Source organism: Manihot esculenta, chromosome 15 (assembly GCF_001659605.2).
Source record: "Manihot esculenta cultivar AM560-2 chromosome 15, M.esculenta_v8, whole genome shotgun sequence".
Taxonomy (NCBI): domain Eukaryota; kingdom Viridiplantae; phylum Streptophyta; class Magnoliopsida; order Malpighiales; family Euphorbiaceae; genus Manihot; species Manihot esculenta.
The window spans coordinates 14,193,048-14,218,782 of NC_035175.2; the positions used below are offsets into that span (position 1 = coordinate 14,193,048).

A 25,735-nucleotide genomic window follows, 5' to 3' on the forward strand; every position below is an offset into this window, starting at 1 on the left:
CAGTTTACCCAATAATAAATAACAAAAAATATTGGGAAACAATAAATTAAAAAATACTACTAATTTTACAAAGAAATAATTTTTTTAAAATAAAAACATACGTAAATGTTTTTAATAAATGATAAAAAAAAGTTAATTAAATAAAATTAACGAGTAGGATATAGCTACGTAACGTGGCATATAAAAAAATATATAATTTTAACTAAAATTGAAACATTGTATAGAAAAATATAAAATATTGTGCAAAAGTTGATTATTTACGATAAATTATCAACTCATCTAATAAAAAAATAATCTTTTTTCCTATAAATAAAAAAATATTTTATAATAAATGATATAAAAAAATTTACTAATTAAAACAATTTTGATTAAATAATAAATAACGAAAATATTCTCAACTTTCCGAAATGTAATGCTTTCGTAAATAGAAACAAACATAATGTTTTGAAGAAAAAGTTGATTTAAAGCATATTAAAAAATTACAATTTCAAATATAATTGAACAATTTTAAAGAAAACCTGATTTAAAATAAACTATCCAACTCTCTTAATGATAGAAAATTTATTTTTTATTGTTTACTTTTAATTTAAAAAATAAAATATATAATAAATTTATATATAAATATCTTTAAAAATTTTATAAAATATTAAAAATAACATTATTTTTTTTAAAAAAATTATTTTATTTAAAATCACTTAATTTTTCTGACATATTTTTAAATACTTTAAATATTAGAAAATATGAAAATATTTTTATTTTTTTTAAAACAATAGAGCCTAATAAATTAGTACTTCAGATTTGAAAAATGTAAATATTTTTATTTTTTTATTTTTTATTATTATTAAAAAAATTATTATTTAATTTCTAAATATTACTATTATTAATAAATTAGTCTCTCAATTTAAATAGATTTTTTAAAATATCATTATTATTTTTTTCATTAATAAAATAATAATTTTATCTATTTTTATTGTTAAAAATATAACAAAAAATCAAATCCCCCATTCTTTTTAGCTTCTTTTTGTTTAATTCTTTCATTCATCCTTTTATTTTTCCTTTTCTTTTTAAAGAAAATTTTTATTTTAGAAAAAGGAGGAAAAGGATTATTATTTCGTTTCTGAGAAAAAATAAAAATATTTTAATAGATTTAAAAAAAATATATTTTAATAAATTTCTAAACATGTAAAGATCAACTTCTTAACAATAGTAATATTGAGAAACTAAAAAGTTTATTTGAGTGCAGAATTGAATTTTAAATTTTTTTTTTTATTTTTTATCTATTTTTAATAAAAAAAAACTATTTTATTAACGGAGAGAAAAAGTAATGTAAAAATTAACAAATTTTTCAGCATAACAATATTATAATGTGATTAAATCTCCGACCCAAACCTCTACCCAAAACACATTTTCTTTAATCTTACACTCTCAACAAACTCATTTTTCTTTTATTGCTTTTTGTTGATGTCTGAAAGATAAAGCATACACAGGCATATATAACCATAGGACATTAAGTGTATTGAGATAAATTTAAGGAAGCAACTACATAAACTCAGGCTCATATAAAATCAAGTTTTACAACTGTTAAATCACATATCTATATTGAAATTTATATAGAATGAACACCACTGCACCGACTGCAACTTCATTTCAGTTTACCTAGTACATTCATTCATAAACACAAAACTTAAACTAAACAATTTTTCTCTAGAATGCACATGTTTGGCTTAAGTTTCAAAACAGTTGGCAATTCAAGGATCACTTTCTATATACAAGTAAATCGGCTAAAAGTTTTCCAAGTCCGGCTTTCCATTTACATGTCCATCGACAATGATCCATAACTCTACTTACATTATCACTTTAGGCCTAAAGGGAGGAAAAACAAAGGTCAAGAGCGCCTATAAACCACAAGTTTCCAAGAATTTCTAAAAAGGAAAATATCAACAAATCAAACTAGTTAGGAAGAATGCCTTGACCTTCATCATCAGATTGTGAATCCTGGATACGCCTCGCTGGGCCTCTGAAGGCACCACTTGCTTCTCTTTGTCCTGGGTGAACAAGATCCTGAACCATATGGTGCACTGACCAGAAGAGAAATTAAAAATATTGTAAGTTTAGACGAACTAAGATATAATGTTTTTCTCTCCATGTATGGATTTTTACAGCAAGTCATTCAATTGACATGGCGTTTGAAAATCACTTTGCACATAGCATGGATCTGAAATTTCATTTACTGTAATAATGGAAGGCAATACAATCTACAGGGTGACCTTTATTAGTCCAAATACATACCTGATGCCATAACTTTCAGAAAAAGTGCCTTAGCAAATTTGAATTCTGCTTGATGTGTACTGACAAATTTGTACTGCAAACCATCAAACCATAACACCCGTTGAATTTGCAATTCATAGTTCAATTTACATTCAAAATCTTATGTAGCATAGTAAGCAGCATGAGTATCATCAATGATGAGCAAACCCATGCATCTTGCTAACAGAACTTTCTATCGTGCAGAATATTTTCAAACATTTGAGGACTTAAAGTGCTCTTAAAGTATCCTTGTCTTGACAATAAAGTGTTCAGCATGTCTGTTATAATGTTACCCCATCACCCTGAATACCACAATTTAGCACTCCAACCGAGGAATATCAATTTTAATAATCCATTTCCCCAAATCATAAAATGCATTCAAGCTCTTACCATTTCACGATGCAGATACTCCACAATTTGATCAAGTCTAGCTTGGTGCCTCAATAGGAATGGCCGTAAATGGCTCATATACAATTGCCTGGCTCCCTATTAGCAAGCAGTTATTCCAGTAGGCATTAGATCTAATACAAGGTTTAAATTTTTAATCTTTTACATACACTAAAGTTATATTTGATATGATGTAATGCCATAGAATATAATTAAACGAGCAACAAAATGAATGACCTATTGTAATGTAATGTATGATAGTTTTATTTTAATATTTAGTTTATTTATAGTAATCATTATCTCGACAATTGTTAGTGGTAGCAGCAGTGTCCAGTAGTGGTGGTGGTGGAGGTGGCAGCAAGGTGGTGGCCAAGTTGTAACAGTGGTGGCAGTCTAGCGATTGTATTGGTTGTTTGGTAATATTGGTAGTGGGAACAATGATGGTGGCTGAGTTCTGCATCAGTGTTGGTGGTAGTGATGGCGCCAGTCCCTGAATGGTTGTCACGGCAGTGGGCGGTGGGTGGTGGCAAGGTGAGGTGAGGTGAGGAAGGGATGGTGGTGGTGGTGGTGATGGTGGTGGTGGGGATGGTGGTAATTGACAATAAATGAAATATAAATAAGCAGTTATGACTACATTCATTTTGCATGTGATGATTATTACATAACTTAAAATGTAATTTATTATATTGTATTATCATTCATTCATTCATTGCATAATTTTTTTTTGTATTACCAAACAAAGTAATCCATGTAATAATGATTACATCTTTGATTTAGTTCACCATATTATGTAATTGCCATTCATCACATAATTTGTTTTTTGTGTTACCAAACAAAATAATCAAATTTGAAATGTAATAATAATTACATTACATATTCAGCGAAACATGTCAATTTCATCTGAGAGGAAAATGATGCAAATCCATCCCACAGTCATAAAAATCTTGAAAATGAAATAGATAAAGGCTCATAACTGATAAAAGCAATCCACAAAGGAAAAGCAAAATGGGTAAAGCTTACATTGACAGAAGGAAGCTGTAGCCAAACAAGAAATGCGAACTTCACATGATAGTAGAGAGGAAACCTAAAGAAACAAAGCTAAAGAACTTGCTTAGAAAATAACATCTCACTCAAAACAAATTAATAAACCAAGGATTAAGATTGGAAGGGAAGACTACCATCTTATATGCCTACTGCAGGATCAAAATTAAAATTGTGTTACAATTCTAATAGAAGAAATCAAAGGATAAGAATCTCATTTTGCTTTCTCATTTTGCCATCTTGTTCTACCAACAAAAGCAGAAAGCCCTTCTTTTTTCAAAGGCATCCATAATCAGTCTAGCCTTCTCTACCAAAAAATTCAATGAGATTTGACAAGCATGGAAACCATGTCATATAGTAGGCTTTATCTCATGTAAAACAGATTTCTTACAACTTACAAGAGGAACCATTCCATCCAATTCAATTTAAGACGGGTAAGAAATAGCATGAGAGTTTGATTTGATAGTAAACCTTCATCTCTAATATGAGAAACAACACTAGAAAAAGACTGTACCAGGACAGAATTTTATCTGCAAACGCTTCAGCAACACTGAAAGTTCCATAAGCTGCAAATAACTAGCAACAGCAGTATGAAATATATAGAATATCATAAAAATACCATAAGCATCATTCATTTGCCCATATGACCAGAGGCATCAACTATAGCAAATGAAATTCCAGTACAATGATCAATCAAGAACAGTGCCTACATTCCCATGTGACACCATGCACCCATCCCTTTGAAGATGGAGCATGAATGAATTAAAATCTTACTGAAAGCCTATGGAAGAGGCAGAGAAGGGTGAAATGATACAGGGCATACAACATCACACCCCATCAGAAAGTACGAAAAAATCTATTAAAAATTAGAAAAGAAAAACATTCATACATAACATCCTTCCAGTGTTGCATAATTAATTTCAAAAAATGTTGCTCATTACTAAATTCTCTATTAAGGGTTAATTGAGACAAGGTAATCAAAATCAAATATGGAGTGTAGTTTACTAGACTGTATCAGCAAGTAATAATTAATATAGTAGACATCGATTATGCAATATATAAGCATTTTCAATGGGAAAATGAAAAGTATGAAAATGTTCACATTGCAAGTGATGGCTTGTTTGGATCCTTAATTGTGCAGGAAAATGAAGAAACATTAAGGAAGGGAAATTAAATAAAAAGAAGTAAGGGAAATCTTATTTCCTTTAAATTGTTTGTAGATTACTCAATAGGAGAGAAATTTCTCCCTTAAAAGAAAAGAGAAATAACTACTATTTATTCACAAGCTAAGAAAGAGTCTTTTAGAAAAATAAGAGCAAGTTTAAAATAAATGACATCCCTTCTCTTGTTTCTATTTATTTCCCACCAATTTAGAGGGAAAATTTTTGGGTTAACTAAAAGGATTTGAAAATCAGAATTTCTCCTCTTTTATTTTCCTTTCTCTCCTCTGATATTCAAACAAGATAATTAGAGAAATCAAATTTCTTTTCTTTTCCCTTCTCTTCATTTTCCTCCATCCAAACAAAGGGTAAAATAAACTCCTAAAAAATGTGGAAGTGCTACAATGTGTAACCTTGCCTAAGATACAATACAAGCAGCAAGAGAAACACTAACCTGCCCAATAGAGAAGCCATTTTTGTTGCTCCACCTGATCTTTATTCTCAATGGCCTTGAATGTTGCGTAGACAGGTAAAACAGTCCCCACAGAACAGCTGCATAATCGAAATATTAGAGATGCATCCACTACCATCTACTCAGCCTTTTCTCAATTTTAAATTAGATTTTTAAAAAGAAAAACCCCAGGTTTTACAGTCATCAAGCAACAAAATAAAGCATTATTGAAGAAAACAAGGGATTGAAAACAGTAAAATTAGTACAGAAAGCAACAAGATCCTACACAAATCAAGCACCTTTGGAATCTGAATCCAAATAAAAAAACACTCATAACAATTAGAAACAAAGCATACCATGCTGTGCGGACGACAATGTTGGAATTAAACGGATAAAGAAGCAATTGCAAACCAGCCTGCAAACAGAAGAAGAAGAAGAAGAAAAGCTCATGAATCTCCAAAGAAACATAAGCAAAAAGCAGAAAAAAAATCCCAGAAATTATCCTATGCGATGAAAACAAGCTCTTTTACCATGGAATCAAATTAGACTAAAAACACAGAAATTAAGACGATCAAGAATCGGAAACGGAAAACAACAACTATGGGGAAAGGAATGCTACGAATTAACAAAGAGAAATTGAACACTTACCATTCAGTAAACATAAAGAAACGACTCATAAGTCATAACTCGCTTGTAAATCTATTACTTTACTTATTGAACTGCAAATCGTTCACCGAGGTGTCGTGGTGTAGTTGGCTATCACGTCAGTCTAACACACTGAAGGTCTCCGGTTCAAGTCCGGGCGACGCCAATTTTGCAATTTAATGTTTTTGGCCTAGCTTAATCATGTTGTTCATTGTCATTGCATAAACAATTTTGAATTTTCTTCATATTTTCAAGAAAATTATCGTTTTTATTTTTCTTAAAAACAGAAATAATATCAAACGATTTGTTTATTTAAAAAAAAAATCCTACTCGATTTAGTAAAATTTACTAATTTATCTCTATTTTAAAAAATATATTAAATATTTTTAAAAAATTATTAATTAATTTTAATCATAAATTATTTTACTATATAATCCTTATAATTTTAAAAATTCATTAATTAGTATCTTAAATTTTTAAAAAATCTATTAATTAATCCTTTTATATTAAAAAAATATTTAACCGTAAAAGTTAAAAAAAAAACTAGTTAATAGGCTTTTTAAAATGTAATGGACATTTTAATATATTTTTTAGAATAAAAAAATCAATTAGTAAATTTTATCATATTATAAAAATTAAATAGTTAATTTTTTTATTTAAATCATATAATTATTAATAAATATTTTTTCTTACTAATTTATCAATTTCAATTGTCAAAATGAGTTTATTTTTAATTATAGAAAAATGATTTTTTAATTAATAAAATATGATTTTTTTTTTCATGAAGAAAAACAGTGGAAGATAATTAAGCTTTTGTAATTCTTAACTAAGTTTTAAAAATATATAAACTTGTTACCAGTTCTCTGTTTTTTAAACAAAAAACTCCATTTTTATAGAATTTTTTAAAGTATTTCTCTAATTTTCTACTAGTACTCAGTCACATTCTTGAAAACAAATTTATTAATGGTTAAATGTTCAATTTTATACTACCATTATTGAAGATATTTAATTTAGCTCATTAACTTTTTGTCCAAATTCCTTCAAAGTTTAAATTTAATCTTAATTTAGACAAATAAATTTTAAATTTAATTGTTTGATTTAGATTTTAGATTTAAAAAATTTTAATTTCATAATTTTAAGTTTTTTTTTTAATTCTTGAGTTACATAAAAATCAGGGAGTGGCTTGATATTTGCATTTTTAAGTTAAATTAAATTTAGATTAAATCTCTTAACTAATCTCAATAAAACTTTAAAAAATTTCTATAAGTGTGGATAAAATCAAGCCCTCTGTACAGATTATGATAGGTGTACAAAATAGAAAATTTTTTTACTCTAGACATCTAATTTAACCGGGTAGTGAATGGTTCGATCTAATGTAAAGATCAAATCCACAATCCCACTAATCTCACCAATGCCTAGAACCAGCACGCCTACCTTTTCAATGCCCGAAATCAACGAAGCAGACCTCTTTGAAAGCACACGGTTCTTCTAGGGTTATGATTATGCATGCAGTACAGCATGCGTGATGAATAGAGTATGGTCTAAGCAGCTCAATATTTATTAGCCGACTGTACACCGTTAATGAACTTCCTGACACATTTATCCAATCCGATGGAACGTCAGCCAAAACGCCCTAATATGATCAAAGTATAAATAACGCTAGACTACCTACATTAAAGGACAGATTTTTTAACTTCACTAATATACAACACATACATATTCTTCTCATCTCAACATCCACGAATTAAAAGTTGAGCTCTATTAACTCTCAATCTCCCACCGAGATCAATAAACTTCTCAGTAGAATCAAACTTTTATCCATGTTCTCATCTTTTATCTATCTGTATCTCATATTAACAATTATGATATAAAAACCAACAGACAAGTTAAAGTGAAAATACAAAGTAAAAAATCCAATAAAATGCAAAAAGATTAAAATTAACAGAAAAAATGCATGACCCAAAAGACCAAATAAGACTTTACTTTGTCTTTTAACCATTTATCTCATGCTTTTTACTATTCTTCCCACAAGTGTTTCTTGGAATCACTAAAAGCATTGTGAATAAGCTGCAATATGCCTTCATATTTGAGTTCATTTATAATTTATTTAATTCACCACAAAAAAATGGACTATCAGCGACGGAAATTACTTCCGTCGGAAAAAAAATTTAGCAACGGAATTAGCGACGGATCAGTGACGAATATTTTATGTTTATATTTATTCCGTCGCTAATCCATCAGAAAATGCAAAGAGTATATTAAAAAACCTAATCCATCTCTTTTGGGACTCTCTTTTGATTTCAGCCACCATTTTCCTCTGCTCTCTTCTCCTTATTGCCCCATCCTTCTTCTTGCCACTGTCGCCGCCGCCGTTCTCGGGACTGTGGCGCATTGCTGTCGCCTCGTCGGAGCTGTTGCTGCTGCTTTTCCTACTGCCGCAGCTGTGTCGCCATTGCTGGATCTGCCACCGCCGCCGTCACTACCGTTGCCACTCACCGCCGCTACAGTTACCGATCGTCTCCACTCCATGTAAGTTAGTGATGGAATGGTTGGTTGATCCTAATGTATGTTTGTCCTACTAATTTTTAATTTTGTATTAATTAATAGATTAATAATTTTGAAAAAGATTAGGTGATTACTTAGCCATTGAGTTTGATGTGTTTATTGCTTAATTGTTTGTTTTTGTGTTCTTTATTTATTTATTTGGGGTTTTGAGTTGACATCAATTATTGAGGATATGATTATTAAGCTACTAATTTTTATAAATCAAGTAAGATAGCTTGTAAATTTATGGTAAAAGTAATGTGGAATTACAAAGAAATGAGATGCATTCATTGGTTATAAAAAGAAAAAGTGTTACAGCACTTTTTACATGCTGTGCAGCAGCACAGCAGCAAGCTTGCTGCAGCACGCATGTAAAAAGATTGCTACAGCAGCAATCTTGCTGTCCTGTTATATTAATTTTTTTTTGTCCCTATTTTGTAAATTGGCCTCCTTATCTTTATTTTTTAATTATTATTATTTTTTTCTAGCAAATTAGATGAATTGCTTATAGAGGTAATCAAAAGTAGTGATAACAAATAATTTAAAAATTGGATAAACAACGAAATATTTTTAACGTTTAAAATTGATTAAAAATTTTGATTAATATATTTTTTTATTTAAAAGGGAAAACTGACCTTTTAAAAAATATATATATATATGTTTTTAATGTTAAGAGAATAAGTCATTTTATAAATTTCAAAATAATAATAATAATATATAATTTTATTAATATTTATTACTCCTTGATATGTATAGTTCGGCTTGGTCGGTTTACTTTATGTGCCTTCATTCAACTTTACTTTGATATGTATTGTTAAATTGATTAATGTGTTTGATTTGTTAAATTAGTATATAATTAGAGTTGAATTTGTTTATATTTCAGAATATATTTATCATATCGATAGATCATAGATGGATGTATGAGCGACTAGATCAAAATGGCTTTCTTAATTCTGGATTTGAGATTGGAGTAGAGACATTTCTAAACTTTGCCTATGCACAAGTACAGTTTATATGCCAAGATAAAATTCGTTGTCCATGTTCTAAGTGTCAGAATAGAAAATTTCAAAAATAGGCAAGATGTTACTTATCACCTTTGCAAAAGTGGATTTGTTGGAGGATATACTAAGTAGATTGCGCATGGTGAATCTATCACTCATTAAATAAATTCTGAACAACTTGAGGGACAGTCTACTGATTATCTTGCTACAACCAACAATGTCAATGATTATAGAAGCATGGTCATAGAAGCAATGGATATAAATTATGGTACAGTTGGAGTTGGTAGTTCTGAAATGGGCAATCAAACAATGCAGCTGAACTTAGAAGTTTCAAAATTCTATGAATTATTACATGGTGTGGATGTGCCATTATGGAAAGGCTGCAATAATCATACCAAGTTATCTGCTGTATCTCAATTACTGAATTTAATGTCAGAATTTCACATTAGTCATAGTTGTTTTAATAAGTTTATGAGAACAGTGAAAAGTATGCTACCAAAAGGAAACCTCTTACTAGATAATTTTTATAATACGAAGAAGATGATGTTCACTCTAAGCCTTGGTTATACAAAAATCGATGTTTGTGTAAACAATTGTATGTTATACTTTCAAGAAAACATCGACAGAACATCATGTACAATATGTGGTCACCCTTGATATAAACCAATACAATCATTTATGGGGCGACGAAAAAAGAGACCATTTAAAGTGTTGCGATATCTACCTTTGATTCCCAGACTCTAAAGACTTTTTATGTAATCCAAAACTGCTCTGCATATGGTTTGTCATGCTTTTAACCAACATGTAGATGGTAGTATGGTGCATCCTGTTGATAGTGAGGCATGAAAACATTTTGATCGCACCCACTCTTAGTTTGCATCTGATCCAAGAAATGTTCGGCTTGGATTATGTACTGATGGATTCAATCTTTTTGGGCAACGGTCTAATCTGTATTCTTGTTGGCCCGTAATTATTGTAGTTTACAATTTACCTCCATGGATGGCAATGAAAAAACCTTACATGTTTCTGAATATGGTAATTTCAGGTCCTAAAACACCTGGAAAAAGCTTGGATGTTTTTTTGAGACCTTTGATTGATGAGCTGAAATTGTTGTGGTATGAAGGAGTTTGGACTCATGATGCTAATTCTAACAAAAACTTTCAAATGAAAGCAGCATTGTTATGGACAATAAGTGATTTTCCTGCATATGGTATGTTATCTAGATGGAGCACACATGGTAGAATGTCATGTCCATATTGTATAGAAAATAGTAAGGCCTTTATACTTCAGCATGGTGGGAAGCCATCTTTTTTTTATTGTCATCGTCAATTCCTTCCTATTAACCATCCATATCGAAGACAAAAAGATAAATTTAGAAAAGGTTTCATAGAAAAAACTCCTCCTCCTCGTATGGCAGGTGATGTTATACAACATCGAGTTAATTTGTTGAGTGATGGTGTGTTTTGAACAACTACTGGTAAGCAAACAATACCGGGATTTGGAGTACAACATAACTGGGTAAAAAAGAGTATATTTTGGGAGCTTCCATATTGGCAATCAAATTTACTTCGACATAATTTGGATGTTATGCGAAAAGAATGTGTTTGATAACATATTCTACACAGTTATGGATGTGAATGGCAAATCAAAGGACAATATCAAGGCAAGACAAGATTTGAAAGTCTATTGCAATCGTCCCGAGTTAGAATTGTTGTATAATAATGGTAAAGTGTACAAACCTAAAGCCACTTATTCTTTGAATAAAGAACAGAAACGATCAATTTGTCAGTGGCTTAAGGATTTGAGGTTGTCTGACGGTTATGCTTCGAATATTGATCAGTCTGTTAGTGTAAATGATTGTAAATTTTATGGATTAAAAAGTCATAATTACCACATATTGATGCAAAGACTGATACCAATTGCATTTCGTGACATATTGCCTAAAGCAGTTTGGGATGCTTTGACTAAGTTGAGTCATTTTTTTAGAGACATAACTGCAACCATACTCACAGAAGAAAATTTAAATATCTTAGAAAAAAATATTGTTGAGAGCATTTGCAAGATGGAGAAAATATTCCCACCCGGTTTCTTTGACTCAATGGAGCATTTACCTATTCACTTGGCATACGAGGCAAAAGTAGGTGGACTTGTGCAATATCGTTGGATGTATCCCTTTGAACGGTAAATGCAATACTAAATATTTACATATGGTGTATTGTAAATAAATGTCAAATAAACCAACTAACAATCTAATTATTTTTTTACTAGATACCTCTTTGACTTGAAGAAAAAAGTCAAAAATAAAACTTCTGTTGAGGGTTCAATTGTTGAGGCATATCTTATTGAGGAAATTTTATCTTTTTGCTCACACTACTTTGAGCCATCTATCTCGACAAGGCTAAATAGAATTCCAAGAAATGATGATGGTGGACATGTAGAACCTATGGGACGTCTTTCGATTTTCACTCATGCAGGTCAGCCTTTTGGGCATTTGGATCATGGCAGAATGTTGTCAAATGAAGAGTATCGTGCAGCACATTTATATGTGTTGTTGAATTGTCCTGAAATTGATTTGTTTATTGAGTAAGTGATTTAAATTAAGTATTAACATATTAATGATAAAATAAATTATGATACAAAAAAAATTAATTTTTTTGTAGGATTTTTTATTCTCATTTACGAGAAACAATATCAAATATCAGCGATCAACAAATTAAGCGAATGCGAGAGCAAGAACTGGCTACTTGGTTAAAAGATTATGTAAGTATTGCAAGTGATGATTTTAACATGTCCATTATTGTTGACTTCTAACTTAATGTTTCAACATTAGGTGGGAAGGAAAGAAGTTGATAATTGCATTTATCAAATAGCTCAAGGGCCCAGCCGAAAAGTACAATCATATAAAAGATACTTTGTGAATGGATTTAAATTCCATCGACATGATTATGGCAGAGAGCGAAAAACATTAAATAGTGGTGTATGGGTCAAAGGAAGTTGTTATAATGAATATGAAAGTGATTACTATGGCTTGTTGAATGAAGTATTAGAATTAAAGTACTTTGGAGAGAGAAACAAGATAATCCTTTTCAAGTGTGAATGATTTGACACTAATAGAGGGGTAAGAGTCCATCCTCAACATGGACTTGTGGAAATCAATGTCAAATTAAGGCTAGCATCATCTGATCCATTTATTTTAGCTCAACAAGCTCATCAAGTTTGCTATATTAAATACCCTAAAATCAATAAAGTCAGAGTTGACTAGTGTGCGGTTTTCAAAACCAAAGCTAGGAGTACTTACAATATTGAACATTCCTATAATACCCGGCTAGACTCCGGTATCGGAATTCCTACCGTCCGGTGAAATCTCGGGTGTCGGAGACCTCTAGAAGGGTAAAACCATGTTTTCATAAAATATTTTAATGTGTTTTATATTTTAAGCATGAAAGAAAATGAGTTTTTGCATGAAAACAACCTTGGAGGAAAACTCAGGTTCGGCCGCCGAACATGCATGTGTTTCGGGTGTGCCTTAGGCCCCCGAAAGTATAAGTGAGGGAAACCAGGTTCGGCCGCCGAACCTTATGTTCGGCCGCCGAACCTTATGTTCGGCCGCCGAACATGGCATGCATGCGGAGACACGTTCGGCTCCCGAATGTGGCCTGGCCAGCCACTATAAAGGGGTCCCTTAGCCGAAATGGGCGAGCTTTCTCCCCATTTTCGGCCAAGGTGAGCCCTCCGCCATCCCTCACCAATCTTGAGTTTCTTCCTTCAGATCTTTCAAGATTTTCATAAGTTTTCACTTTGTTTTGAAGTTTTTGAGCATTTGAGCAAGTTTTGGAGCTTTGAGGTTCAAAGAAACTCAACCCCTCCCATCTCCGAGTTTAGGTCGTCTCTCTCTCGATCTTCAAGAGGTAAGAGCCGATCTTAAGCTCATTGCATGTTTTAAGTAAGTTTTAAGTAGATCTATGGGGTAGAAATGCATGTTAGGTTATTGTTATGTTTATGGGTATATGTTGTGTTTATGAACAATGTGGATGTTTGATGTGTTGTAGATGGGGTTTAAGTTAGTTGAAGCCCCTAGAAACTTGTATGCTTGAGTATGCTTGTTGTAGAATAGGAAAAATGCATGTTTGGAAGGTTTGGGAGGCATTTATGCATGAGGAGCTGAAGTTTCCGCCCTTTGGCAGAAACCAGGTTCGGCAGCCGAAGGACTTTCGGCCGCCGAACATGGCTGGGAGGCAAGCCTTTCGGCTGCCGAAGCATGCCCCCGAAAAGAGACTTTCGTCTCTGGAGGGCACTTTCGGCCGCCGAAGGTGCCGCCGAACCTGCCTGACTTTTGGCTCTGGAGGGACTTTCGGCCGCCGAAGGTGCCGCCGAAAGTGCCCTGTGCAGCCCTCCTTTACATGTTTTTCCATGATGTTTTGAGGTGTTTTAAGGGGGTTTTTGGGGAATATTTTAGAGTCATGTTCTAGTATGTTTGGTCCCTCATTTGAGTCCACCTGTGTAGGTTCGGACCCGAGGAACCGAGGACCCCAGCAGTGAGTTCAGCTGCTTCGGTGTTGTCAGAGTCAGCCAGAGGTGAGTGGAACTAAACTTAATCTTTTAAATTGAGAAATTAAATGTTTATCATGTTTCATGCATCATGAGTATGCAATAGGATGATTGCATTAGATTTCACGAATATGTTGCATTGCATTCTTTATTGTTGATGTGGGTGAATGTTGGATGACCCAATTAGTCCCTGAGGGAAGACCAGGACCCCATTCTACGGCCTGGCACGGAAATGAAAGACCAAGACCCCATTCTACGGCCTGGCACGGTTATGGGACTTGAAGACCAAGAGCCCAGAGGAGGCCCTGGGGCAATGGTAAGTAATGTATGATATGACAGGAAGACCAGGACCCCATGCTACGGCCTGGCACAAATGATGCTGGGACTATTTGGTGACAAGTTCACCCAACCCTTATGTGAATTGTCTGTGTTATGATGCATTTCATTGGAGCATGTTTGTTAATATGTTTTTATGGTTCTACTCACTGGGCTTTTTAGCTCACCCCTCTCCCTTTAACCCCCAGGCTTGCAGGTACAGGATAGAGCAGGAAGTCGGATAGAGTAAAGTCTTGGTTATGTAATAGCTAGCAGTGGACATGATTAAATTGTAATGTAATGTCTTATACAGTTATGATATGTAATGATGATGTATTGAGGTTTAGAAATTGTGCTTGACCGAGTTTATATAGTAATCCCTTTTGATACATGATCTATAGAATGTTTTATGATGTTTATGTTCAACCAAGCTTAATTCATGTATGTTATGATACCCCATTGGAGTATTTGATGAGGGCTCCAGTGTGTGGTTTATGTTATGTTATGAGTATGCACAGGTTGAGCTTGGTTTATGGAAATGAAAAGTTTACAGGTTTATGAGTATGTATGATCATGTACGGGATTTGACAGGTTCACAGGTTACATGTCAGGCTTGCTACGGGTCCCGGCGGCCTTAAGCCGATCTGGATCCTAGCGCCGGTAGCGGTCAGATTTTCGGGTCGTTACAATTCCATGGTTAACAACAATTCAAATGAACAAATCTCCAGTAATGTTGCTTATCAGGATGATGATGTCTCAAGACCTCAAGAAATTGTACCAACAACCGAACTTGATGATTCCACAATGTTACTTGATTCAAGTATTATAGTTGAGGTTGATGTTAATGAATTGCAACATGTGCAACAACCACTTGGAGTGGTGGAAGAGGAAGAGGAAGAGGATGAGGAAGAGAATGAGGAAGAGAATGAGGAAGAGGAAGAGGAAGAGGACACTGAAGAGTCAGATGACGATTTAGAAGTTGATGGTGATGTCAACTTAAAAGATGATTTTGAATGATACATTATAAAGTATATCATATTTGTATATATATTCACAGACTTAATATTTGATTATGGTTTTATATATTGTTTATTTTTATTGTTAATTTAAAATTATGGATAATTATTTTTTCAGATGCCTCGAAGAGCAGTATCATCTAGAGGTAGAGGACATAGCCAACAGCTCTCTATGAATGAAATAGATGAAGCAGTACACGTGCAAGAGGAAACATAGGAGCACACTCCACAAGCATTAGGGGGGCAAGCAAACGCATCCTCATCATCATCAGTTCGAACTAGAGGTCCGAACTTGGGACATTCTATCAGATGATTCAACAAATTCATAGATTAGTTTTAAATTTTATGAATATTGTTAAATATTATGGATTTATTTTAAATTTTATAACCATTGTTAAGTATTATGAATTTATTTTAAATTTTATGAATATTGTTAAATATTATGAATTTATTTTAAATTTTATAAATATTGTTAAGTATTATGAACATCAATTACAATTATTATGAATGATGTTTGATTTATATTAAATATAATTTTGAATTATAAATTATTTGATTATACATGAAATATCTAAACAAAAGCAGGAAATAATTTTTTATAATCAAATTTTAACAGATTAGCAATGGATTTGTGAGGATATTCGTTAAAATGTATTAATATTTTCGATGGATTTTCGATGGAAATTTTTCGTCGCTAATTATTTCCGACAGATTGTGCACGGATGAATTTGGAATTTCCGACGGATTTAGCGACGAATAATGTTCGTCGCAAAAATTTTCGACAGAATTATCCGTCGCAAAATTATCCGACGGATCTTCGTCGCTACTGTTTGCGACGGAATCCTAATCCGTCGGAAAAATTAGTGACATGACTTTAAGCGACGGATTTGAGTCCGTCGGAAATCCGTGGCTGAAAGTTTTAGCGACGGATTTCAGACTATCAGCGACGGAAAAATCCGTCGCTGATACTCTGTTATTTTGAAGTGATTATTATTTTAAATTTATTTATAATTATTGAGACCTATTATTATTTTAGATCAGTCCATAATTAATTTTTTATTAGATCAATTATGATTAGAATTAATTTTTCTTATTTAAATAGAATTATTTTATATTTTTTCATTACAATTATAATTTATTTTTATAATTCTATTCTATATAAGCTAGAATTATTTTGGCCAAAAATAATCTCGCATAAATAATAGCCAAATATACGTTGCCATTAATGTCGTTTGAGTATTTAATATAAACGATAAATATTATTCTTTTATTATATTGTACCAAGGATTTCTCTACTTATTGAGAAGGAGATTATTTTTTCATGATGAATTTGAATAAGTGTGTAGTAGAGAAAATTTATCCCTTTGATTTGATTTATTGAGTATATGTTTTATGTCATTAATTTTTGAACATAACTTAGGTCAATTTGGAAGATCTCCTACTACTATAGCCATAAAAGAAACCAATTGAATTCCAAAGAGATAACCTATCATCAAGTCAATAGGAACCACAAGAGAGAAGAAACCCCAACTCTAGAGTACATATTACAAACTACTAAATCCAACCAAAACAAGGATATAGCCCCACATATTACCATCAATAGATCAAGCTATACCAATAGAAATATAAACGGTTAGAATATCACAAAAATTAAACTACTCGAATTAAATTTGATTCATATTAATAATATCTGAATTCGTTTATTAAAAATTAATAAAAACTATCTAAATCCATTCCAAATTCTATTATTATTATTTGAATAAAATTCAAGTTAATTTAGTCTTATATATTTTAGTTAATAATTTATATAAAAAATATTTTTTATTAATAATTTTCATTTAAAAAATTAATATTTTTAGAAAATATTTAATTTTTAAATAAAATATATAAAAAATTATAAATATTATTATAAAATATATATTTTTATATTAAATTAATTATTTATATAAATGGATTCAGATATTAAATCCTTTATAAATAAAATCTAAATCTAATTCGAATATAAATATTATTTTCCAAACTCGAACATTGTTTTGTATAGTCATACACACTAACATATGTTACCTTATTTACTTTAAAAAACTTTTCTTCATCACGTCCAAATACTATTTTAAATATTATTATAAAAATTAATTTAAAAAAAATATTAATTAAAGTCAAATTAATAATTAAAATTTGAATTAAAATAATTTATACATTCTTACTACAAAAACTATCTTAAATACTTATTATACTTTTACAATCAATTATACATATTTTTAATTTTATATTTATAAAAATAATTAATAATTTATAATCCATCAGTATAAAAATAAAATTTAAATAAGTAAAAATAACTTTTTAATTAAATTATATTATTACATCTTTCTTTTTTATCAAAAAAATATAAAAATTTAATAATATATTAATTAAATTTCGATTGAATCTCAAATTCTTAACTTTTTATTGTCACATATTTAATAATCACGTTTTAAAATATTAATAAGAATATTAATTAATTATTTCGGCATTAATTTAACTCGAATTAAAATTATTATTTCCGCTTTAAACTAAATCAAATTAAAATCAATCTTTTAATTTTAAATCAAAATCTTTTGTTTTTATTTCAAAAATATTTCTATTGTTTTGGTTTAAATTAAAAATATTTCAAAAATATTTTCAGTTCTAGCTATGGATTTATTTATAGGTTCTCACTATCACTGTCTTTTATATTCTTAAAGGCTTTTGTGTCTTTGATGTTTTTGCTAGGCTTCTTGTTCTTGAATAGGTATTAACGACTTCGGCGACTGGTCGGAAACTAGCTTATTCCATTCTACACGGTTGCAATGGTGATATTAATAATTTTCTAATAAAAGATTAAAAATTTAATTTTACCGAGAATAGAAATATTGTGATTTTTCAATTAAAAAAATAAATTATATTTTAATATTTAAATTTATATCATAATTAATATATATTCAATAATTAAAATATTTGATTTTTTTAAAAAAAAACGTTGTAATTCGTTAATTATAATATATTCAAGAATTAAAATATAATTTATTTTAAAAAAATTATCAATAAATATTTTAAAAGTTGGAAGAGGTTGGTGTGGTGTGGACATCATGGAACATGAAACTGATTTTGTTTGCGTTCTAGAAAGTCAACGCCAGCCAGCCAGCACCACTTCTAGAATTCTACAGATCTCGTCCTTTATTTGAAAAAAGTCAATCTTTCTTGGCTTTTGGACTTTTCTGATTTCGCTAATATAAATTTGGTGAAATAAACTTGCATGTCCGTTTCACATTTTCTTTGCTGCTTTCTAATGCTACCTATGGCTATGGGCTGTCGCCTCCCCATTCCTTTTCTCTTTTTAATTATAATCCACCTTCATTTATACACTTAAAAATATGATTTTTCCATTTTATTTTTTCATATTTATTAAAAAAAAATTATTAATTTTGTAATTATATTTATTTAAAAATATTAAAAAATATTTTAAAAAATTAAAAATTTTAAATTGAGACAAAAAAATATATTAAACAGTAGAATTTAAAATTTTTTAAATTTACTGAAATATACTTAGCACACGATTAATTTAAATTTGCGACTGCATTTTTAGAACAAGTTTACTGTATAAGAGAAACAGCTTCTTAATTTTTATTTAGCCAGAAAACAACAATTTCAAAGCATATATGTGTAAAAGAAGCACCCATTTCCAAGTCTTTCTCTTAGAAGTTATGGGCTAAGTATTTATAGTATGCTGACATGCAGACACGCTTCCACGCTACCTCCATAAGTCATAGTCATTCATAAGAAATTTATTACTACCTTCATTACATAAAAATAGAATAATTTTATAATTAGTTAAATTTCTGAAATTTATTTTAAAAAAATAAAACTGTTTTGATAATTTTTTTAGATTTACTTTTCCTACTTTTAGAGTATATTTTTCTATAACTATTCAAATTTTATTGAATTATTATTTTATATAAAATTATTTACGAGTGCAAGATAAGGCGGCTGCATCGATTTCAATATATATATATATATATAAATTAAATTTTTTACATCTTCTTTAATTAAAGGTTTAAAAAAAATTTCTGTATATTTAATTTTTTTTCATAACGTGTAATTTTGAGTAATTTTAATAAAAAAAATTATACACTTAATTCTCTTTCCTAATCTAGTGATATGTAACTATTGTTATGTTATACTGTTTATTTAATTTTTTGTTATAATAATTTATCATAATTATTAAAATATGCATATACTGTTTATTCAATTTTTTCATAATAATTTATTATAATCATTAAAATATATATATTTATTTTTTGAGAATTGATTTAAAAAATTCAACGTTTATGGTTATTTGTATTTTAATTTAATTTTTTAAATTTTGATTTAATTAACCCAATCTTTGGGTTTTGATGCAAGTTTAATTAATTAATTTTAAAATTTTTAAATTTGATAGTTTAACTTGCAATAACACATGTATTATTATTAGACCAATTGAATGAAAAAAATCGAAACGAATCAATTAGACCAAAAATTTTAAAACTCAAAATTAAATCGAACCAATATTTTGTATAAATCGAATTAAATTGTCAAATTAAATCGATTCGGTTGATTATTTCGATTTGAATCGAATAGTGCTCAGCCCTACCAATAGACGATCTCTTTCGTCAGTAAGAACGTATTTACCCGGTTTGAAATCTCAAAAGTAGTAATCACTGACAACGGAACTCAATTCGCGAGTTCCAAATTTAAAGATTTCTGCATGAAATGGGAGATTGACTTAAGATTTAACTCAACATACCATCATCAAATCAATAGAATAATTGCAGTGACAAATAGAATAATCCTACAATGATTAAAGAAAAAAGACTCGATAAAGTCAAGAACAACTAGCCCAAAGAGTTATCCCACATACTCTGAGCATACAGAACAACTCTGAGAACAATTAAGGGGAAACCCCATCCTCCCATGTGTATGGGGTCGAGGCAATAATTCCCGTAGAAATCTATGTAAGCAGTTTTAGGACACAACACCCTGAGATTTGAGGAAACCCAGAAAAAATGCAATTCAACCTAAATAAAGCTAAATTTTTGTGAGAATAGACTGCAATTAGAATGGCGGTCTACAGAAACAAGATGTTCTGAATGTTCAACATTAGAGTCAAACCACGAGTCTTCAATGTAGGAGATTTAGTCCTAAAAAAATTGATATAATAGGCGGTAATATTGGGTCTGGTAAGTTGAGTGAAAACTGGAAAGGACTGTTTAGGGTCTCAAAAGTTATTCGCTTCAGGTCTTATAAGTTGACCAAGTCAGATAGTCGGGTCATTTTTTATTCTTGAAATATTTATAATTTATGAAAATTCTATCAATAACATTTAAAGAGGTAGTTTTCATGTGCTGTATTATTCAGTTATGAGGAACGGTGGTTTGCCAAAATTAAAGATCATCAATTAAAGCATTTTCTCAGTACGAAAAAGCCTTAAGACGAGTATCTGCCATGCCTATGACCGATTGTTAGTCCCGTTAACATCTTAAGATGTTTTTAGGCTAAAGTCACGAGGCGAGTATCTGCCAAACTCATGATCGGGTATTTGTCCCGCTAATCAAATTATTTAAGGCATTTTTTCTATCAAGGCGGAGATCCGTCAGGCTCATGACCGAGTGCCAGGCCCAAGTTAATAAAATTATTTAAGGCATTTCTTATGCCAAAACCACAAGATGGGTATTCATCAGGTTGATGACCAGGCATTAAGTCCTATTAGCAATTTTATCGAAAGCATTTTATGATAAAAGGCAAGCATTACCAGGCATTTTGATCGAGTGTTAGCCCTGTTAACAAAATTTCACCAAGTTAGTTAAGTTTAATTTGGCGATTGATATATGAAAATAATTGGTCGAGAGTTCTGGTTATGACCGAGTATCGATACTTGATAAAAATAAGGATAAGATGAAAAGAAAAGTTTTTTCATTAAATGAAATAATTACAGGGCAGGAAGAACGTCATTAGTTGCCTCCTCCCGAACTTTTATTACATGTTCATCTATAGCTATTACATTAGAAGTCGAGTTAGAGGGATTGTTTTCATTTAGCTTGTCCTCGCTGTAATACCCGACTAGACTCCGGTATCGGAATTCCTACCGTCCAGTGGAATCTCGGATGTCGGAGACCTCTAGAAGGGTAAAACCATGTTTTCATAAAATGTTTTGATGTATTTTATAGTTTTTTTTTAATGAAAATAAATCCAAGTTTTGAGTGGAGAGGGCTTTGGAGACTTTGCCAAGTTCGGCCGCCGAAAGTCATGTTCGGCCGCCGAACGTGAGGAGGTTTTGGGAGCGCTTTAGGCCTCCGAAAGCCTTGTTTGAATCAGCCAAGGTTCGGCCGCCGAACCTCATGTTCGGCCGCCGAACTTGCATGCGCTGTGGGGGCACGTTAGGCCGCCGAAAGGTGGTAAGGACAGCCCTATAAAAGGACCCCATGACCGAAACGGGCAAGCTTTTCTTCCCGTTTTCGACCAAGGTGAGTTCTCCACCGCCCCTCCTCTATTTTGAGCTTCTCCCTTCGAGATTTCATGTTTCTCTTATGAGTTTTCATCCTGGTTTGAAGATTTTCGAGTTTAAAGCGAGTTTTGGAACTTTGAGGTTCAAGAACTCAAATCTCTCCCATCTTCGAGCTAGGGTCGTTTTCCTCTCGATCTTCAAGAGGTAAGGGTCGATCTTGAGCTCACTATATGTTTTTAACAAGTTTTAAGTTGATTCTTAAAGTAGAAATGCATGTGTAGGGTTTTATGAGTTTTTGGGTTTTTGTTGGTTTATGGGCAATGTATGTTGGTTTTGTGTGGTTTGATGTGTTGTAGATGGGGTTTTAGATGGTTTGAAGCCCCCAGGAGCTTGTATGCTTGAGTATGTGTGTTGTAGAATAGGTTTTTACTTGATTGGAAGTTTTGGAGGCAAATGTGCATAGAGGAGCCAAGTTTCTGCCCTTTTGCAGAAACCAGGTTCGGCAGCCGAAGGACTTTCGGCCGCCGAACATGGCTGGGAAGGCAAGCCTTTCGGCTGCCGAAGCCTGCCCCCGAAAAGAGACTTTCATCTCTGTCTGGGACTTTCGGCGGCCGAAAGTGCCGCCGAACCTGCCTGAATTTCGGCTCTGGAGGGAATTTCGGCTCTGGAGGGACTTTCGGCCGCCGAACCTGCCGCCGAAAGTGCCCTGTTCAGCCTTCCTTTGCATGTTTTTGCATGATTATTTTGAGGTGTTTTAGGGGGATGTTTTTAGAGTTATGTTCTAGTTGTTTGGTCCCTCATTTGAGTCCACCTGTGTAGGTTCGGACCCGAGGAACCGAGGACCCCAGCAGTGAGTTCAGCTGCTTCTGAGTCAGTAGAGCTTCAGCCAGAGGTGAGTAGAATAAACCTTTACGATTTAAAGCAAATAAATTATAAAGTTTTTAGCATGTTCACGTATCATGAGTGCCATGTGATGAAATAGGTTGTTTGCATTAGAATTCACGAATATGTTGCATTGCATTTATGATGTTGATGTGGATTGGTTATTGGATGATCCTTTAGTCCTTATATGGTATGATGATGTTACGACATGATATGGTATGGAAGTCCAGGTTGTACCCATTCTACGTCCCTGGCACTATGTAAGAGAAAGTCCAGGTTGTACCCATTCTACGTCCCTGGCACATTGGTATGTTATGATATGTTATGTTAAGAGAAAGACCGGTTGTACCCATTCTACGTCCCGACACTTTGGAATGTAGAGGACTATTGGTGACAATACCATCCGAGATGTGATTTGTTGTGATGTGTTGCATTACATGATGGCATGAGAATTTAAATGTTGTTTTTCATTATTCTGCTCACTGGGCTCTAGTAGCTCACCCTTTTTCCTAATCCCCCAGGATTGCAGGTACGGGCTAGACAGAGAAGTCAAGAAGAGTAAAGTCATGTGTTTGTAATAGATAGAAAGTGGACATGATAAATTGTAAGATGATATAAAGTTTGAATAGTCATGTTATGTATAATGATATTGAGGATTAGAAGTTGTGCTTGACTCTATGGATGTTGTTATCCCTTTTAATACATGATCTTAGATGTTTTATGATGTAGATGTAAACCAACTCAACACATGTTATGCCACCCATTGGGGGCATTGATGAGATCCCACAGAGGGGTCAAGTTTATGATTATAACTATGTTCAGTGCTTGCACAGGTTGAGTTTGGTGTATGAGAGAATGTATGAAAGAAAAGTTTTAAATTTTTATGTATGATTGTTAATCATGTATGGGATTAAACAGGTTTACAGGTTACATGTCAGGCTTGCTACGGGTCCCGGCGGCCTTAAGCCGATCTGGATCCTAGCGCCGGTAGCGGTCCGATTTTTGGGTCGTTACAGAATGGTATCAGAGCCCTAGGTTCATATGGTCGGACCTAGAGTGTCGGGCTCATAGATGTTCTAGAAAGTCAAGCACAATAGGAGGATCATGTCCACTAGGATAGGATGTAGAGTCCTGTCTTGTTTGATGATGTGAAATGCCATGATTTTATACATGTGCATTAATGCTATGATATGTATGTGATGAGGGTTCATGTGTGCCCACATGAACCATATGATGCTAATGTTTGTGTAACGACCCGAAAATCGGACCGCTACCGGCGCTAGGATCCGGGTCGACTTAAGGCCGCCGGGACCCGTAGCAAGCCTGACATATAACCTGTAAACCTGTTTAATCCCATACATGATCAAGAAATACATAAAAAATTTAAAATCTTTCTTTCAAACATCCAACTCAACCTGAACATATACTGTACATAGTAATAATCATAATTATGATCCCTCTGTGGGACCTCAACAATGCCTCAAAGGGCAAATACATCATGAGATGAGTTGGCTTCCATAACATTATAAAACATTTTGATCATGTAATAAAAGGGATACCTCAATACGTAATGTCAAGCACAATATCTAATCCTCAATATCATTACACATAACATAACTATAATATACTGAAAACTCTTACATTACATCATAATACAACTGTCATGTCCACAAACTAACTATTACATACACTCTTCATATCTCTGGCTAACCTCCTGGTCTACCCTGTACCTGCACATCTGGGGTTAGGGGAGAGGGGTGAGCTACAAAGCCCAGTGAGCAGAATAGAGAAAACATATATTAAAATTTCATGCCATTATGTAATGCAACACATCACAACAAATCACATCTCGGATGGTATTGTCACCAATAGTCCTCTACATAGTCTAACTGTGCCGGGACGTAGAATGGGTACAACCGGTCTTTCCCTTAACATAACATATCATACAGTCCAACTGTGCCAGGGACGTAGAATGGGTACAACCTGGACTTCCTCTTACATCGTGCCAGGGACGTAGAATGGGTACAACCTGGACTTCCATACCATATCTCATGCCGTAGCATCATCATATCATATGAGGACTAAGGATCATCCAATGACCAATCCACATCAACATCATAAATGCAATGTAACATATTCGTGAATACTAATGCAAACAACCTACTATATCTCATGGCATTCATGATGCATGGATCATGCTCAAATTTCATATTTCGTTTATTTTAAAACTTAAAGTTTATTCCACTCACCTCTGGCTAGCTCTGACAAACTCTGTAGCAGCTGGCTCACTGCTGGGGTCCTCGGTTCCTCGGGTCCGAACCTACACAGGTGGACTCCAATGAGGGACCAAACATACATAAACATAACTCTAATATACTCCCCAAAAACCCCCTATAACATCATGAAAACATTACATAAAAACATGCAAGAAATGGCTGAACAGGGCACTTTCGGCGGCAGGTTCGGCGGCCGAAAGTCCCTCCAGAGCCGAAAGTCAGGCAGGTTCGGCGGCACCTTCGGCGGCCGAAACTCCCAGACAGAGGCGAAACTCATGCATGTTCGGCGGCACCTTCGGCGGCCGAAAGTCCCAGACAGAGACGAAAGTCTCTTTTCGAGGGCAACTTCGGCAGCCGAAAGGCCTGCCTCCCCAGCCACGTTCGGCGGCCGAAAGCTCCTTCGGCTGCCGAACCTGGTTTCTGCCAAAGGGCAGAAACTTTGGCTCCTCTATGCACATTTGCCTCCCAACTCTCAAATCATGCATAAACTCAACCAAAACATGCATACAAGCTCCTAGGGGCCTCAAACAAACAAATACCCCAACTACAACACTTCAAGCATACTCAAACATGCCACATTGTTCAAAAATCACATAAAACCTAACATTTGCTTAAAAACTCATACAACCCTATACATGCCATTCTACCCCATAAAATCACTTAAAA

At 32.7% G+C, this 25,735-nt stretch overlaps 1 protein-coding gene and 1 non-coding gene across 3 annotated transcripts; one reads left to right on the forward strand and one right to left on the reverse strand.

Annotated features, from left to right (window-relative positions):
- Positions 1-1,613: 1,613 nt before the first annotated feature.
- On the reverse strand, positions 1,614-6,001 carry LOC110602656 (HVA22-like protein k). Of its 2 annotated transcripts, XM_021740228.2 has the most exons (9): positions 5,877-6,001; positions 5,703-5,761; positions 5,350-5,447; positions 4,250-4,301; positions 3,715-3,778; positions 2,698-2,793; positions 2,290-2,362; positions 1,974-2,078; positions 1,614-1,863 (listed from the first exon to the last, which is right to left on the reverse strand). In XM_021740228.2, the coding sequence occupies exons 1-9, from the start codon at positions 5,877-5,879 to the stop codon at positions 1,853-1,855; spliced, it is 561 nt and encodes a 186-aa protein (XP_021595920.1). In that variant the 5' UTR covers positions 5,880-6,001; the 3' UTR covers positions 1,614-1,852. The 2 variants fall into 2 exon arrangements, with proteins under 2 accessions (XP_021595920.1, XP_021595919.1); XM_021740227.2 differs by having other exon boundaries at positions 1,741-2,078.
- Positions 6,002-6,083: 82 nt separating this feature from the next.
- TRNAV-AAC lies at positions 6,084-6,157 on the forward strand. The gene has a single exon. It is a non-coding gene; the product is annotated as a tRNA-Val (tRNA).
- The last annotated feature ends 19,578 nt before the right edge of the window (positions 6,158-25,735 follow it).

Bases quoted from the DNA above. Each gene is read 5' to 3' on its own strand.
- LOC110602656 (XM_021740227.2), bottom strand. The intron at 5,448-5,702 runs GTATGCTTTGTT...TCGATTATGCAG, and splicing joins ATTGTCGTCCGCACAGCATG to CTGTTCTGTGGGGACTGTTT. The intron at 2,079-2,289 runs GTATGTATTTGG...TCTTCTGGTCAG, and splicing joins TCTGAAAGTTATGGCATCAG to TGCACCATATGGTTCAGGAT.